Source organism: Chiloscyllium plagiosum, unplaced genomic scaffold (assembly GCF_037043375.1).
Source record: "Chiloscyllium plagiosum isolate Xiang-an unplaced genomic scaffold, Cpla_swu_hap1 HiC_scaffold_2, whole genome shotgun sequence".
Lineage (NCBI taxonomy): Eukaryota > Metazoa > Chordata > Chondrichthyes > Orectolobiformes > Hemiscylliidae > Chiloscyllium > Chiloscyllium plagiosum.
The window spans coordinates 12,854,063-12,872,377 of record NW_028270140.1 but is presented as its reverse complement, the minus strand read 5'-3'; the positions used below and the strand labels follow the sequence as shown (position 1 = coordinate 12,872,377).

The window sequence follows — 18,315 nt, the reverse complement described above, 5'->3', positions numbered from 1 at the left end:
TCCCCAGCACTCCAGAGACTTCTCCCAAGCACCTAACTATAGGCACATTGTCAGCTTTTATCAAAAAACTAGTTTCACTGAGCTACTACTGAATTTCACTAAACACCAGTATTTCTCCACTGCATCAAGCAAATACTGCTACAGATCTTCTCTATCCCACTCTTGGCTATCAGTAACTCCCTGGTTGTCTTTTTCAGCCCTAACCTTTTTCCATGGCACTTAACCACTAATCTCTGAGATGCCACCTGAGTTCTAACACTTTGCAAGTTTTAACAGCAGTAGCATTTGTGCTACTTGGAGCCACTTCTTTTGCTTCATTAGTCTTCCAAGTCTGAACTAAACTAATGAGGAGAAAGTGTGGAAAGCGCAGCAGGTCAGGCAGCATCCAGGGAGCAGGAGAATTGACGTTTCGGACATAAGCCCTTCTTCAGGACTGCGGAAAGTGTGTCCAGCAGGTTAAGATAAAAGGTAGGGAGGAGGGACTTGGGGGGAGGGGCATTGGAAATGCGATAGGTGGAAGGAGGTCAAGGTGAGGGTGATAGGCTGGAGTGTGGGTGGGCGCGGAGAGGCCAGGAAGAAGATTGCAGGTTAGGAAGGCGGTGCTGAGTTCGAGGGATTTGACTGAGACAAGGTGGGGGGAGGGGGAATGAGGAAACTGGAGAAATCTGAGTTCATCCGTTGTGGTTGGAAGGAGCTAACTAAACTAACGTCTCCCAGCACAAATGTACCCAGGTAAATTGAAACCAGAGATCCTTTTTCAGATGCACCCATGTCCACAATGATGTAGTCTGCTTCATGCTGTCCTTAATGTGGGATTACTGAATGTTTTTAAGATAATTTAGTTTTTGTCTGAACTTCCTTTGCTGCCAGATTTGCAGACACCGCATCTCTAGCTAAGTAATCGCACCTGCTCTTTTACAGCTCCATCTCTTCATTCTGATTCTACTAAACAAATCTAGGTAACCTTCTGAATTGCCATTGGTTTTATAATAATCACAATCAGTAAAGCCCAACATTTCAAATACCTTAACCTTGCGAGCTGTTAACCTCTTAAATCAACATGATCCCAGCCTTTAATGTGTACATTTTGTTCCATTTCTACTTTGGGTTTTAATTTAAGCATTTAAAGTTTATACTTGAAAACACATAAACTAGATAATCACAACACATTACAGTACTTTTAAAAAATTATTTATTTCATCATTTTTAGTTTTGGCTTGGGAAAATTATGATTCAAATATAGCTGACTTTTACCAATCAAACACAAACTTCATAGCAACTACTGGATTGTACTGGTAGATATTGCACTCGAATTGTCATGATTCAATCAAATGTGGAGCAATCTGCAGTGATACTGCATGAAAGGATAATATTGCGATTTTAATGCTTGAAGGGAACAGGAAAATTCTTCAAGCAAGTGACACAGTACTGGTCCCAATTCTCCATATAGTACTAGCAGTAGCATAGGTGATTAACCGAATATTATCTTTTAGCCTACCATTTTGTGGACACTGACATTGGCCTGATGCTTCTATTAATAGTTAGTGACTATAACACTTAAACATTTTCAATGGGAAAATATAATTCAGTGTTTTTCAAATCCTTTAAAAGATATATGTGCAGGATGCCTAAAGAATTGAAATTGTATTTTTTACTTGCTGTACTGCAGTATGCTTTTACATTTGGTTATTTGAGAGAAAACGCTTAATATTACATATAATTATAAATACTTGTATAAGAGATTTTTTTACAAGATGGAGATTTGTAGTATATTAGCCTCATTTTTCATCTACAAATCTGGTTTAATAGCCTGATTCTGATTTTTGTGATCAGCGGTGTGCCACAAGGATCGGTGCTGGGTCCACTGCTGGCTGTTATTTATATAAATGATTTGGATGTGAATGTAGAAGGAATGGTTAGTAAGTTTGTAGATGACACCAAAATTGGTGGTCTGGTGGCCAGTGATAAAGGTTACCTCTGAATGCAACGGGACCTTGATCAGATGAGCAAATGGGCTGAGGATTGGCAAATGGAATTTAAATAAATGTGAGGTATTGCATTTTGGTAGGGCAAATCAGAGTCAAAAACTAGAGGGCATAGGTTTTAAGGTGAGAGGGGAAAGATATAAAAGGAACCTAAGGGGCAACTTTTTCATGCAGAAGGTGGTGCGTGTATGGAATGAGCTGCCAGAGGAAGTGGTGGAGGCTGGTACAATTACAACATTTACAAGGCATCTGGATGGGTATCTGAATAGGAAGGGTTTAGAGGGATAGGGGCCAAAGGATACCATGAGGACATAGACAGACTGATGAAATGGGCAGATGTGTCAGATGAACTTTAAATGCAGATAATGTTAAATGATGGATTTGGTAGCAAGAATGTGGAGAAGCAATGAAAGAATAAAAGGTACAATTCTAAAGGAGATTCAAGGGCAAAGAGACCTGATGGTGTATATGTAAAAATCATTGAAGATGTCAGGCAGGTTCAAGATGTGGTTGAAAAGCCATACAGAATCCAGGACTTCAAAGGTTGAGGCATTGTGTCTAAAAGCAAAGAACCATTATGAAAGGTTTGGCCTCAGTTGACGTATCCTGTCTAATTCTGGGCACGGCATCTCAGGTGGATATGATGGCTTTAGAGCAGGTGCAGAAAAGATGGCCAAAAGACTTAGGCTGGACAAGTTGGAATTGTTTCTCCTTGGAGGACAGACGGTATATAAAACCATGAATTAAGACAGACTAGGTTGAAATAAACTATTGCCTTTGACAGAGAATTCCAGAAGTATAGAATACAGAATTGGGGTGATTTAAAAAAAGAGCCTAAGAGAACATGATAAAACCTATTTATTTTTATGCAATATATAGTTACAATCTGGAATGCACTTTTGAGAGGGTGTTGGAGGCAGATTCCATAGTGGATTTCAAAGGGAATTAATAAGCACCTTAAAACATCAGTAGTTATATGGAAAGTGCAGAGAAATAGTACTAGTTGAATTTTTCTTACAGAGAAAATGAAACTGATTGAATGACATCTTTCTGTAATGTAACCATCTGTTATGTAAGAAGCTTTAAACCAATAAATATTCTCACTGTATATGAATGGTAGTTGTTATTGAAAGTGCCATTTGTAGAATTGTCTGCCAACAGTTCTGTTATGAAGAATTGTCTTCTCATATATCCAGGGTGAAATTGAGTTGGTGAAAGATTACTTATCTATGCTCATTAACCAGTTTGAAGGTGAGGAGAGACAATCCCAAAGAATGCCATTGCTTGCTAAGATGCTTGATATTTGGATGAAATCTCACACTAAGTTTGAAAACCATATTTGTGAGACCAAAAAGCATTTGTGTGAAGTGGAAGAGGGAAGGAGGTAAAGAGAGTGTTTGTTTAGTATATTTTTTCCTCAGTCTTTGTATTTGTATAAAAATGTAAACAAGTTATTTGCATGTGGGCTTTAATACACCCTCAGTATAGGTAAGGCAGCTACAGAATTTGTTTTTAAAATTCATTTGTGGGATGTGAAGCTCGCTAGCTGGCCAGCATTTATTGCCTGTTCCCTAGGTGCACTTGTTAAAGAAACTGGAATATGTATTTTCTACTTTAAAATTCCTCAAAGCCATCCTATGTTTTCCCAACTCTACTCTTACACTGTCTTGTGATCATAATACATAAAAGGTATTTTTTGAATAGTGATCTGTCACCTTTTATAATCTTTTTAATCTGATTTATTGGAAACTGTAGCATTGTGTACTGGTTTTGTCTACTGATCTACTGAGCAATCCACTTGTCATCAAAGGAATGCAACAAAGATTCACCAGACTAATCCATTAGATGGCAGATTTGTATTCTGCCAAGATATTAAGGAAACTGGGCCCTTGTTTCTAGAGTTTTAAGAATGAGAGATGACCTCATTGAAACTTAGAAAATTCTTATAAGGCGTGATACAGTGGATAAAGACATAATGTTTTTACTTATCTGATAAGTTTACGACAAGGGGGTGTGAAATGAGGAGGAATTTCTTCAGTCAGATGGTTGTGAATCTTTGGAATTTTCTACCTCAGAGAACTGTGAAAGTTCAATTATTTAGAATGTTCAAGACAGATTTTATTGATAATGAATATTGTTTTGGAATCCAGTGTTTTATGCTCCTCGTGTTTTTCTTTTAATTTCTCTGTTATAGATGTGTCCATTTGTACAGGAGTTTTTTTCGCTGTCATTGTGCACATGTAAACGTTTGGTGTGTCAAAACAAAAAAAAAAATTGGGAGCCCAGATGATCCAGAAGACCCTTTCCTTTCAGGCTTTGAGTTTCCTAAAATATCAGCTACTGGAGGAGGAGGATGAAGTTGTGGATGGGGAGGGCAAATGAAGGAAAATTGTTCAATTGTTGTTAGCTTCCTTGGCACATGCCTGATAATGAATCTCTTGTTTCTTAATACCCTGTAATAAAGGTGCGGAACAAGCATCCAAATGCTTGCTTGCTTAAGTACTGTACTTGGGTTTCTAATCTGCTTTACCTTCAAGGGGTTCCTGAAAACCAAAAATCCAAATTTAGCCATTGAGAAATATTCAAAAAAAAGTCCTTGTAAAATATACAGTTTGTCTGCCCAACAAGGGTCAAAATTTATTGGTGCTTTGTGTTTTAATTTCCATTTATGTTATGGCATGCTCCATCTTTCTCCCCCTCCCTATTTCCTTGTCAGTTCCCAGTGCTATTTTCTTAGTACAGATTGTTGCACACTTTAAACACCTAGCTTATACTTGTGTCTACCATCATCAGATGTACTCAGTGAAGTGAATGTTTGGTGTAGTTTTGCCTTCTCTCTCGTGCTGTCCTCTCCCATTTTAATTGGTAAAATGCTGCAGTGAGACTCAGCAAATCCTGACGATAGCGTGCGTGATGCTTGCATACAATTTTCAAATTTCAATGGGAAGAGATACGCTGTTCAAACCCCTCCATCGATGTCTCTGGCAATTACCCTGTGATGCCCTGAACAACTGGGATTCCCCAGAAGTTTACAGTTGTTAATCACAGGCATGGGCCCTGCGTTGGAGATAATTAACAGCAGAATCAGTACTGGGAAAAACCTCAGTGCTGAAAGTAAACTTGTTGAACAATTTCCATCCTACTGTGCTTCCTTTCACCCCACTTCTCCAATCTCTAGTGGACCTCAAAGGGATGTTCCTGCTGATATCAGATTTGGCAATTAATGCTTCCACACCTAATTATTAGTCCTTATAGCTCTCTTTGTGAATGAATACATCCTGCAGCTGGCTCAGGAATAAGGCTGCAGTTGAATCACAGTCAACAGTGTGCACTTTGTTTTCACAATTCAGTAAGGTATCTTCACTGTTGTTTCAGGTCAGTGACGTTATGTCAGAACTGGGAAAATAGAGATGTTTAAAACTTTCAACAACAAGTACAAAGGTAAAGAAAGTTGGGAAAGAGTGTAAAGTGCACAAGGAACAGTCCATGATATGGTTGGTGGTAGTGATGTTGGGATGACAGTACAGGCCAAAAAGGGCTATATAGTATTCTGTTTAGTTTAGAAGGCTTGAGACCAAGCCATTTGTAGATTGTACTTTTTTTTGGATTATAGATTAACGTTAGAAAGCCTATCCTCAATATTAATTCCTACCTACGTTGTTCTTAAGCTATCCAACTGAAATTGCCAGATTTTGGATTTCTAACTGAAAGTTGTTAGTGGAATACTGTAATGGGAATGGTTAAAATGAGTAGAGTTTATGATTTGAAATTCTTGGACTCTGAGAGTCTGAAAGTGTATTAGATTTCTAATTTTTCCAAGTTCTGGTGAAAGGTAATTGACTTGTAATGTTACTTCTGTTTCTTCATGTGCAGATGCTGGCCAGACCAGCTAAGTATTTTCACTGTTTTCACTATTTTCTATTTGTGCTTCACATTTCTAAAATCTGCCTGTAGTTTTGTATTTTCTGACCCAGAGATATGCTTGAAGTTCTGATGGTTAATTTTAACCCCCTTTTGGATGGGTAAGATGGTTGGGAAGGAGAATGATGGGAGAAAGGAGGGTTAAATTGTTAAAACTGGGAAATCCAGCCTACTATCAATACCTGGAGAAAGTGAGGACTGGAGATCAGAGTTGCGAGTGTGGTACTGGAAAACCACAGCAGGTCAGGCATCCGGCGTTTTGGGCGTAAGCCCTTCATCAGGAGTGAATTCCTGATGAAGGGCTTATGCCCAAAATGTCAATTCTCCTGCTTCTCGGATACTACTAGATATGCTGTGCTTTTCCAGCACCACACTCTCAACTACCGTTGACACCCTTCTAGCTCAAAATTCACGCTTTTGTGGGAGAGGTCCATAGTTATAATATTTAAGTAAGGCTCCATGCCTCAGACTTCATTAAACATTTGAACTTAATTCCTCCAGTACAGGTTCCCCGGGCCCCAGGAACTCAGGAAATCTGGCTGCAAAACAAAACAAGATCTACCAGATTCAGTAGATGGTGTTTTGCTAGTAATACTGGTGGGCCAAGAGCAGCAGGAGAGATTTTCCCTTGCTCCCTTAGTAAGCCTGCTAAACTTTCCACCTCCAAGTACTTGGTCTCCTCTCCCCACCAAACTCCATTTCCCAATCACACATTCTGTCTCCCATCTTGCCTTCCAGCATGTCCTGAGCACCCTTCCCACCAGCTGTGTTATGTATATCCCATGAATGCCAATTAAAATGGGCTCTGAAAATCACTTTGGGGTGTAGGTTTTTGCTAAATCCAGCATCTGGGAAGTTAGACTTATGGAAGAATTACCTCAAAACCCATTGAAAGTTTAAGGTGATCTCTAAGGGAAAGTAAAAACTTTCATATGGTTTAGTGACCAATATTTGTTCAATTAACAAAAATTCTAGTTGCAAATTGGAGTTGAGTTGATTAATAACTTGCAAGATAAACTGTTACACAAGTGTTTGGAATATTTTAAATTCAGTTTTGTTAAAAGGGATGAAGTTTACGTTAGGTGATACCATACTTGGTTAAAATATAAAATGTAAACCTTTATGAAATGTCGTTTAAAATTAGATGAATCAGGAAGTAAGAATAACATGCCATACTCTTCTAAAGCCTTGTTCAATAGTGTTTTTCTTAATTAAAATTTATTAAAAAAAATTGTTTAACACAATCAAATGTTTGGAGCTAATTCAAGGAGAGCTGTTGTTGGAAAGTTGTTTCAGCACTACCAAACTCATTAACTTGGAAGAAGAAGTGAGGAACCTCAGCACATATACATGGTGAAACAATATCTTCTGGTGGTCAGTACTTTTGCAGAGTTTAAGAAGCCTATCAGGTAGTGATCTGCAAATGTTTCAGATGGCTAAGTGTGCTTTATTTGGCACAATCTTTGTTGAGAGAATGAGGTGTGCAAGGGAAAGGTATTAGGATGAAAGGTCTTAACCTGAAACATTGACTGCCCTGCTCCTCTGCTGCTTGACCTGCTGTGCTTTTTCCAGCTTCACACTTTATCGACTCTGACTTTTTAGCAGCTGTAGTCCTCACTATCTCCAAAGGTAAAGTATCAACTGGCTATTTCCAGTTATGTATAGTTTGGCTCCCTTCACACCAATAAAGCATAAAATAATCACAAACACTCTGGAACAGTTTTTGATAAACAACTGGAAACCGCTAACAAAAATTGCTTCTTTCTTCTGTAAAGCATTTTCATGCGCGATTGGGGCTGCTCTCATTAGAGAGAAGCGGCTGGTGGTGATTTAGCCTGAGGGCCACCAGACCTCAGGTGAGGGAAGAGGTTGAGAAGGAGAGACTTTCATTGTAACCTCAAACCCGTGATGTGAATTGAACCCACACTGTTGGCATCACACTGTTCTGACAAGACCGTTGACCATATATTTTGGTTTGACATGTTTTGTGTATGTTCTGTTCCTGTTAATGGATTCAAACCTGTAAAAGAATTAATTGCTTCGTTATTGTTCCCCTGGTCTTTTCAATTGTCGTACAGTCTCTCCTTCCCTACATCCAGTCAGCCCTCAAACTGAACGGGTGGGAAACAGAAATTAAATAAAATAGCAATGAGATTTTGTAGTTAATTTCAAAAGGATCTCCCAAGTTCCTCAAATGTTCAGATTTCTTAGCTAACTTAACCACATGCTTTCACATGTTCCTTTAAGTATAGGGACTGATGTCTACGGAAGATTAGCTTTATATCAGATCTTTACTATATTCCAATAAATGAATTATAATGTGTGTCTATATGGAAAAGAATTATAATATTATTTTTCTCCTTACGTTAATGTAGAGTGAAGAAAGCCCAAGCCCTAAACGTCAACGCCTCTCCCAGTCGTATTTTGAATATACAGCAGTATCTCCTGCCCCGTCACCACCAATGCGACCATGGGAAATGACATCTAATAGGCGACCTCCCTCAGCTCGACCAAATCAACACCATTTCTCAGGGGAAAGGTGCAATACACCTGCACGAAACAGAAGAAGGTAAATTACAGTAAATCAAATGCTGATTGAGGAGGTTTCTTATTATCAGGACGGCAATGGCCTAATGGAATTATCGAATCAAAAAACTCAAGTAATGTTCTGGGGTCCCAGGTTCAAATCCTACCGTGTTGGATGTTAGAATTTGAATTCGATATATATCTGGAAATATGAGTGTAACCGTGACTATGAAATCTCTGTTGATTGTCAGAAAAACCCATTTGGTTCATTAGTGTCCTTCAGGAAAAGAAATCTGTTTTTCTTAGTCTGGCCTCTAGGTAACTTCAGACCCACAACAATATGGCCTGGCAAGGCACTCAAGAGGGCAGCTCACATCACCACCTTCACAGCAATTAGGGATGGATAATATAAAGTCAGCGAGTGGTTTAAAGAAAACCTTCATAGTACTTGTTCTGTAATATATTTCATAGAATTATACCTGTTTGGAATAATGTTTAAAAATGAAGTTAGCATTTCAGCACTGAGGTGCTTTTTTTAAAATAAAACATTTTTATAATTTTTCATGGAAAGAATGCTGCCAGTGAAAATTGGTGCTTCAATACAATTCACTCATTCTTTTTAGTGCTGTTCATTCTCTGAGAAGAGTCTGATGTCTGTTTTTTGAAACAGAAGGGAAAAAAAGATTCTACAAGAGAATGTTTTCTGATGTTAAAAGAACTGTATGGAACCATAGGGGACGTGAATGTTTTTCAATGTACACTCTTTCAAAGCTTAAAATATCTCTAGTGCCATTCTTCGAGCACTGTTTAACTAATTTCAGATCCATGGATTAACCACTTTATCACAACAGTGCATGGAGAAACCTAATGCTAATGTACTGCCAAATGTGTTAATGGAAATGAAGAGGAATGGTATACACCTAATGATTTGAGTACTGCAATAGTGGAAGACTCCACAAAGAAGCTATATAATGTGATATGGGTGTTCTTGTGCATGAAACACAAATGATTAGTATATAGATGCGGCAAGTAGTTAAGGCAACTCAAATTTTTTTTGTCATTTTATAACTCGGGTTGGATTTTAAAACTAGGAAACTTTACATGCTCTTGGTGATGCAGGATGTGGCGTTCTGTGTACAGTTTGGTCCCTATTTAAGAAAGGATATACTAGCATTGGAGGAAGTTCAGAAGAGATTCACTAGGCTGATTCCTGGGTTGAAGGATATCACGAAAGGCTAAACGGTTATAATCAATGAATGAATAGCCAAAGAATGAGGGGTGACCTTCTTAAAATATGCAAGATTCTGATGGGAGTGGGCAGGGTAAACATTCAGTAGGTGTCTCCAGTAATGGAAGGATTTCGAGCTACAGGACATAGTTACAAAGTAAGGGGACACTCACTTAAAACTGAGATGCAAAGGTATTTCTTCTCCCAAAAGGTGATAAATGTAGAATTCTCGACCCCAGAGAGTTGTGAAGGTTAGATGATTAGGATATTTAAGGAGGAGGACGATAGAATTTTTGAAATATAAAGGAGTTGAGGCCTTTGCAGAGCTGCCATGAAATAGGTGTTGAGATCTAGGGCAAATCACCAAGGTTCTTATGAAATGGCAGTGCAAGTTTAAGAGCCCTGAATGGCCTTCTCCTATTTCTGATGTTCATTTACATCATTTAAATGTTCATTTAAATTGTGTCAGAGATAAAACATTTAATTTCCCAAATGTGATGTGGATTGTTATTCCATCATAATGCAACATACATTTAGTTAAATTATATGTTTCATCGTGTGGTTTGCTTCATGAAAGGAATGTGAGAAGTATTTTCTTGAGCTAACCATTCTTCACAAGTTAAATCATATGATGAAGCAAATGCTGTTTCCTATTTCAGCTAAAAATATATAACTTATTTTAACAACATGATTAAAATAACGCATTTCCATATGCAGGATATAAGTTATTGTCTTTGCTAATTGTAGAAGTCAAAGGAATAGAATAAAAAAATGCAAAGTGGTGAAACATCAGCTCAGTTTACGTCAACGTTTGCTAAAATGAAAAATACTCGGATCTCAGCCGTGATGGTGATATATAGTATGCAGTAAGTGTTTATTGAGTTTCCAAGACTAATTGTTGCTGCAAATGCTTTTGAGATTTTAACATTGTACAGTATCCATACTGTGTACCAACAGTTCCCGTAATTGTTTTTTTTCATTAGAACATATCAAACATTACATTATCAATTTTGTAATGTAAGGCATATTTTGCATGTGTTGGGTATTGCAGTAGTGGGTTTTGGTCTGCGTATCTGCAAGAGTTTAAAAATTATTTTGTAAGTATTTCTGTAGCCGTGGTGATTTTTAAAAACAATATAGGAGAGTGTTCTTAATCACTAATGAAATTTTGGTTTCATTTAGAAGAGGTTATACGGTGAAGTGAGGAAGAGTTTGCATTGGACTTTCATTTTCAAAGATCAATGATTGATTTTCTTTTTCAGTGGAATGCAGGAAACATCACAGCTTGAAAAAGGCGTTTTGGTTTCAGTTCAGTAATTTTGCAAAAGTCATGGCTGAAGCTGGATGTGAAAAACATTTGTTTCTAAAGAAGGGAGATAGTTTAAAACTGTTAAGAAATTGACTACCTCCCATGTAAGAGTTTAGTTTTAGACCAGGAATGTTTGGTTACTACCTTGATGGAGATATTAAAATCCCAATATTGTGTGAAAACAGGCCCTTCAGCCCAGCAAGTCCCTTCCGAAGAGTAACCCACCCAGACCCATTCACCTACCCTATTATCCAATATTTACTCCTGACTAATGCATCTAACCAACACATTCCCGAACACAATGAGCAATTTAGCACAGTCAATTCACCAAACCTGCACATCTTTGGAGCAAATCTTTCCTCCGGAGCACCCGGAAGAAACCTATGCAGACACTGGGAGAATGTGCAAACTCGACACAGACAGTCACCCGAGGCTGGAATCGAACCCGGGTCCCTGGCGCTGTGAGGCAGCAGTTCTAACCACTGAGCCACCGTGCCATCCCGAGAAAGTCTACGCTTGGTTGTTCCAGGAACATGCTATCAGATTCTCAAGGCACGGAATTGAAGCCACAGTTAAATTAAATCCTATGGCTTTGAATTCTCTCTATTATGCGTACTATACAGGCATGTTCTGGGATTAATGGGTATGTATTATACCATGTGTTTCAAAATCTTTAAATTTGTATTAACACGAAAGAATTTTATGCACAGGGGTTGGTTTATTTGATCATGATTTTGTGTGACTAAGTTCTGTCTTACTGCTAAGATCAAATCTGCTGCATTGTGTGCTTGTGTTTCAATGAAAAACTACCTTGTTAAAACCAAAAGAAAAAGAAAATGTGATCTATGAAGCCAAATTTCATCAGGATCTGACTTGTCCAGTTGTAACATCACCTGTGTGCATTGCAAACATTCACTTAAAATAATGCACATATGATAAATCACAGGTTGAAATCTATGAAGTGGCTTATCTGGAAAGTGAAGATGTAATCAAAAACAGGTATTGTTCAACTATGTTCTATATTTTATACAATTAATATTCTGATCTACTTTTGCACAGTCCTCCTGTTAGGCGTCAAAGAGGAAGACGAGAAAGACTGACTAGACATAATTCTGTGAACCAAGATGAAAACTACCACCATCATCCTTACGGACAGCAGCCGGCTGCAGAGGAGCCCAGAGCATTTCACCCTCCGAACGTATCTCCACGCATGCTCCACCCTGCTGCACACCCTCCACAACAGAATGCAGTGGTGGTTGACATCCATGAACAGGTAGGTAAATTGATTTGGATGCACTACTTGAATGTGTGCCTTGTTTCTTGGTTATTGACAATAATGAGCTTTCACTTTGTATAAGCCTCTTAATGTGTGTCACTTCAGCCACAAATAATCCTTTTCATAGCTTGTATTCAGCTGTCAAGTAGAATATAACTGGAATATAGCTGAGCAAGTATTTTTGAAATGGGATGTTTGTATTGACAACAACTTTTGCGTAGATTTGGAAATCATAAATAGTCATTCGTTCTTACAAAATTGTAAGCTGCCTTGGCAATCGTGACCTTGACAAGTATTAAACCAGTTTACCCATTTGTATGCCCCCTGTGTATGTCTGTCAATAAAGATCTGAATACAGTGTACAACCTTACAATAATGTCTGAAATACACCTGAAACCTATATGGTCCTATCAGCAGTCACACAGATGATTCACCAATGTTTGCGTTTGTGAAGATGTAATATATGCACAATATCAAAACTTGCAAATTACGGAATGAGAGGAATTAGATTAGATTAGATTACTTACAGTGTGGAAACAGGCCCTTCGGCCCAACAAGTCCACACTGACCTGTCGAAGCGCAACCCACCTAGACCCATTTCCCTACACCTAACACTACGGGCAATTTCTCATGGCCAATTCACCTGACCTGCAGATTTTTGAACTGTGGGAGGAAACCGGAGCACCCGGAGGAAACCCACGCAGATACGGGGAGAATGTGCAAACTCCACACAGTCAGTCACCTGAGGCGGGAATTGAACCCGGGTCTCTGGCGCTGTGAAGCAGCAGTGCTAACCACCGTGCCAGTGGCTATGTCTCTTGACTACCACCCTTGTGTGAAATCCTCTAGTGGGTAAAAATGTTCTGAACTGGGGATTTTTCTCATATAGTGCCATTCTTTTGACTTTGTAACGAAGCATACATACTCAAGATGTTGACTGGCCATCTTGAGAGGTAGACCGTGATGTGTGGTTGAGGAGGGAATGGGGAGGATGGAAGCTATCATCAACATTAATGAGTTTCACAGACCAAAACCTACATTTTGTTCACTAATTTCCCTGACCCTTTCCCATGAAAGATTATTGTATCATTCTTTTCTTTCACTAATCTATTAACAGTGAATCCTGTCTCCAGCCAGGATGCTATTTGATAATTCAGCCTATCTAATTCCATGTTTTATAAGGGAACTAGATGTAATACATCCAAATGTGCAGATCTGAATGGCAGTGGAAAAGGGAAGGTGCAACAAAGCCTGGGTGTCCTCGTACACCTGTTACTGAAAATAAGCAGGAATCTGCAGCAGGCGGTGAAGAAGGTGCATAGTATGTTGGCGTTCATAGCACGAGTATTTGAGTACTGAAGAGGGATGTCTGCTCCAATTGTATGGAGCTGCAGTGAGACTGCACTTGAAATATTATTTGCAAATTTGATCTCCTTATCAAAAGAAGAATATTCTGGTTATAGAGTCATAGAGGTGTACAGCAAGGAAACAGACCCCTCTGTCCATCTTGTCAATGCTAACCAGGTATCTTAAATAAAGCTAGTCCCATTTGCCAGCATTTGGCCCATATCCCTCAAAACCCTTCTTAATCACATACCCATCCAGATGCCTCTTATAGTCCAACAGGTTAATTATGAGGCACTAGCTTTCGAAGTGCTGCTGCTTCTTCAGGTGGTTGTGAAGCAGGATCGTAAGACACAAAATTTAGAGCAATATTCGGTGTTATGTGATTTTTAACTTTGTCCACCCCAATCCAAGACCAGCTCCTCCAAATCACTCTTAAATGTAGTAAATGTACCAGCCTCCACCATTCTAAAATTCAACAGGACTAGACAGGGTAAAAGCAGAAGGACGTGCCTGATGACTTCGGAGTTCAGAATCTGGGGTCATAGTTCAAGGATATGGGGTAAGCCATTTAGGATGAGATGAGAAATTTCTTCACCCAGCGAGTGTGAGCCAGTGGAATTCTCTGCCACAGAAAATGGTTGAGGCCAAAACATTGTATGTTTTTAAGGAAATGCAGTAAAAATAGTTCTTAGCGTTTAAGGGATCAAAGAGTATAGAAAGAAAGCTGGATCAGGGTGTTGAGTTGGATGCTCAACCATTATCATAGTCAATGGTGGACCAGTCTCAAAGGCTGAAGAGCCTATAATACTCCTTTCCTATTTTCTTTGTTTATATGTTGATCCTAATTGTCTTGCACATTGTTACCAGCTGCATCAGCTGACAGGACTGTGTATGGTTATGCCAGCTTACTAATCAAAGAGCTTGCATCTTCCTTATTTTATGATTTGTTTGGCAGTGTGATGGTTTCTGTCGGCTTTTTGAGCAGAGAAGTTAATGAACGTAGGAATCAGTCGTAGGAAAATGACATTTTGCTCATCATGTTTGTTACACCATTCAATAAGTTCATTGCTAATCTGGCCCAGTTGTCTCAGCTGCAGTCCATAACCCATAACCCCGAAGTCTATCAAAAATCTAACTCTACCTTCAATAAATTTAAAGATTCAGTTGCCGATATTTTTTGGTGAAGAGAATTCCACATGCCAGCAACTCTGAGAAAAACTATCTCCTCATCTCTGTCTTACCCTTAAGTTATGTCCCCTCATTTTAGTCTCCCCCTGTAAGAAAACATTATACCAGTACCAATCTGATCAATCCCCCTCAGGATCTTGTATGTTTAAATAAGATTACTTTTTATTTAGATTTAACCATTCTTATGATGACACTGGCCTGGATGAACAGTTTAAGTGAACCTGCTCTGAACTTCTTTTGACGCAGTTTTTCTTTCAAATAAGGAAATTAAAACTGTACACAGGACTTCTGTTCTCAGCATAATCCTGTACAGTTGCAGTAAAACTTTGCTACTTTTATGTTGCAATTCCCTTGCAATAAGCAACTAAACTCCATTTGCTGTCCTAATCACTTGCTGCATTTGCATACTAACTTTGTGATTCATGTATCAGGGCACCCACCTCCCACTGTAATGCCAACTTCTGCAGTCCCTCTTCATTTAATTGATATATTGCTTTTATATTCTTCATACTAAAATGGATAAATTGACATTTCACACTTTTTACTGCACCTGCCAAATATTGATCCAGCCAATTAACCTGTCTAAATACCTTTGGAGGCTATACCTCCACTTGACCACTTACTTCCCTATTTATCTTGGTGGTTTTGGCAAATTTAGTTACTGTACATTTGGTCCTTTGATCATTGATATAGTTTTATTCATTGGTGGGACATGGACATTTGGTAGTCAGCCAGCATTAACTGCCAGTCCCCAGTTGCCCTTGAGAAGGTGATAGTGAGCTGCCTTCTTGAACAGCTGCAGTCCACATGCTGTACGTTGATCCCTTAGGTAAGGAATTCCAGGTTTTTGATCTAGTGACCATGAAGGAATGGTGATATATTTCCAAGTCAGGATGGTGAGTGGCTTGGAAGGGAATTTGCAGGTGGTGGTCTTCTCATGAATCTGCTGCCCTTGTCCTTTTAGATAGGAGTGGTTATGGTTTGGGAGGTACTGTCTAAGGGTCTTCGGTGAATTTCTGCAGTGTATCTTGTAGCTAGTACACACTGCTGCTACCGAGTGTTGGTTTGGAAGGAATGGATGTAGTGCCAGTCAAGTGGGCTACTTTGGCTGAGTGTTGTTGAAACTGCACCCATCCAGGAAAGTGAGGAATATTCCATCACATTCCTGACTTGTGCCTTGTAGATGGTGGACAGGCTTTGGGGAGTCAGGAGATGAATTACTCACCACAGTATTCCTAGTCTCTGACTTGTTGTAACCACTGTATTGATGTGGTGAGTTCAGTCAAATTTCTGGTCAATGGTAACCCCCAAGGATGTTCATAGTAGGGGAATTCAGTGGTGGTGACAGCATTGAACTTAAGAGACAGTGGTTAGATCATCTCTTATTGGAGATGGTCATTGCCTGGTATTTGTGTGGTGTGAATTTTACTTGCCATGTGTCAGCCCAAGCCTGGATATTGTCTAGATCTTGTTGCATTTGAACATTGTCTGCTTCAGTATCTGAGGAGTCTTGAATGGTGATAAACACTGTGCAATCAATTCCCACTTCTGCTCTTATGATGGAGGGAAGGTCATTGATGAAGCAGCTGAAGATAGTTGGGTCTAGGATACTACCCTGAGGAACTCCTGCAGAGATGTCCTTGAGCTGAGACGACTGAGCTCAGACAACCGCAACTATCTTCCGAATGACACTAATCAATGGAGAGCTTCCCCCTGATGCCCATGCATTCCAGTTTGCTAGGGCTTCTTCATGCCACTTTTGTTTGAATGTGGCCTTGATATCAAAGGCTGTCACTTTTGCCTCACTTCTGGAATTCAGCTCATTTGTTCATGTTTGAGCCAGAGCTGTAATGTGGTCCTGTCAGAACCCAACTGGGTATCAGTGAGCAGGTTATTGCTGAGCATCTGCTGCTGGATGACACTTGCATTACTTTACTAATGATTGAGAGTTGACTGATGGGGTGATAATTGGCTGGGTTGGATTTATCCTGTTTTTGTGTACGGGACATATCTGACAATTTTCCACATTGTTGAATAATTGGACTGGAACAGCTTTGTTAGGGGAGCGACAAGTTTTGGTGCACAGGTCTTTGCAGGAATGTTGTCAGAGCCCATAGCCTTTCCAGTGCCTCTGACCATTTCTTGATATCATGTGAAGTGAATTGAATTGACTGAAGATTGGTATCTGTAATGCTGGGGACCACTGAAGGAGGTTGAGATGGATCATCTACTCAACACTTCTGGCTAAAGATTGCTGCGAATGTTTCAGCCGTATCTTTTGCACTGATCTGTTGGGCTCTTGCATCATTTAAGGATGGGCATATTTGTGGAGCTGTTTCCTCCACTTGTTTAATTGTCCACTACTGTCCAGGACTACACATCTTAGATCTGCTCTGTTGCTTGTGGGATCACTTAGCTCTATCATTTGCTGCTTATGTTGTTTGGCGTGCAAGAAGTCTAGTTTGGTAGCTTGAGGTATGTCTGGTGCTGCTTCTGGCATGCCCTCCTAGAGTCTCTACTGAATAAGAATTGTTCTTCTGGCTTGATGGTAGTGGGTTGAGTGGGGGATATACTGGGAAATGAGGATGTAGATTGTGCTGGAGTACAGTTCTGCTGTTGATGGTCCATAGATGCCTAGTCTTGAATTGCTAGATCTGTTTGAAGTCTGTCCTGTTTAGCACAGTGATAGTGCTATGCATGATGATGGAGGGTATTCTCAGTGTGAAGGTGGGACCTCAACTCCACAAGAACGATGTGGTGGTCACTGTTACTGATGCTGTGATGGACAGATGCATCAGTAGCCAGCAGATTGGTAAGGATGAGATTTAACATGTTTTTCTTTTTTGTTGGTTCCCTCACCACCTGCCATAGACCCAGTCCAGCAGTTACGTCCTTTAGGATCCGACTAGTTCTATTGGTAGTGCTGCTGCCAAGTCATTCTTGATGGTGGACATTGAAATCCTCCACCCAGAGTGCATTTTGCCACCCTTCATGCTTCCTCCAAGTGTTGCTCAACATAGAGGAACACTGATTCATCAGCCAAGGGAAGATAGTATGCGGTAATCAGCAGGAGGTTTCCTTGCCCCATGTTTAACCTAAAATTATAAGACTTCATGGGATTCAGAGTCAATGTTGATGATTATATACCACTGTGTCATTACTCGTGGTGCATCTGTCCTGCTGGTGGATCAGGATGCATTCAGGGATGGTAATGGTCATGTTTGAGGCATTGTCTGTAAGGTATGTTGCTTGACTGGTCTTTGAGACAGCTCTCCCAATCTTGATGACAGGTGGTCATTACTGTGTCATTTTTTTGCTAAGGCTTCATAGTAATTAATATTACTGGCCATTTCAGAAGGCAGTTAAGAGTCAACAGCACATGTAAGTTGGACCAGATGAGGATGGCAAATCTCCTTCCATGAAGGACATCAATGAGCCACAAGGGTTTTTCGAACAATTGACAATGGTTTTGTCATCTTGGTCAAGTCTTAATTCCAGCTTTTTTAAAAATTGAATTCAAATTCCACCATCCACT

The 18,315-nt window shown here is 39.6% G+C and overlaps 1 protein-coding gene across 5 annotated transcripts in view; it reads left to right on the top strand.

Annotated features, from left to right (window-relative positions):
- Positions 1-18,315, top strand: part of LOC122564492 (E3 ubiquitin-protein ligase RNF38) — a 167,406-nt gene that overhangs the window by 107,912 nt on the left and 41,179 nt on the right. For all 5 annotated transcript variants that reach the window (XM_043719481.2, XM_043719489.2, XM_043719452.2 and 2 more), the window contains 2 exons: positions 8,282-8,475; positions 12,029-12,242. In XM_043719481.2, coding sequence (XP_043575416.2) covers positions 8,282-8,475; positions 12,029-12,242 — 408 coding nt within the window. The remainder of the gene's footprint in view (positions 1-8,281; positions 8,476-12,028; positions 12,243-18,315) is intronic.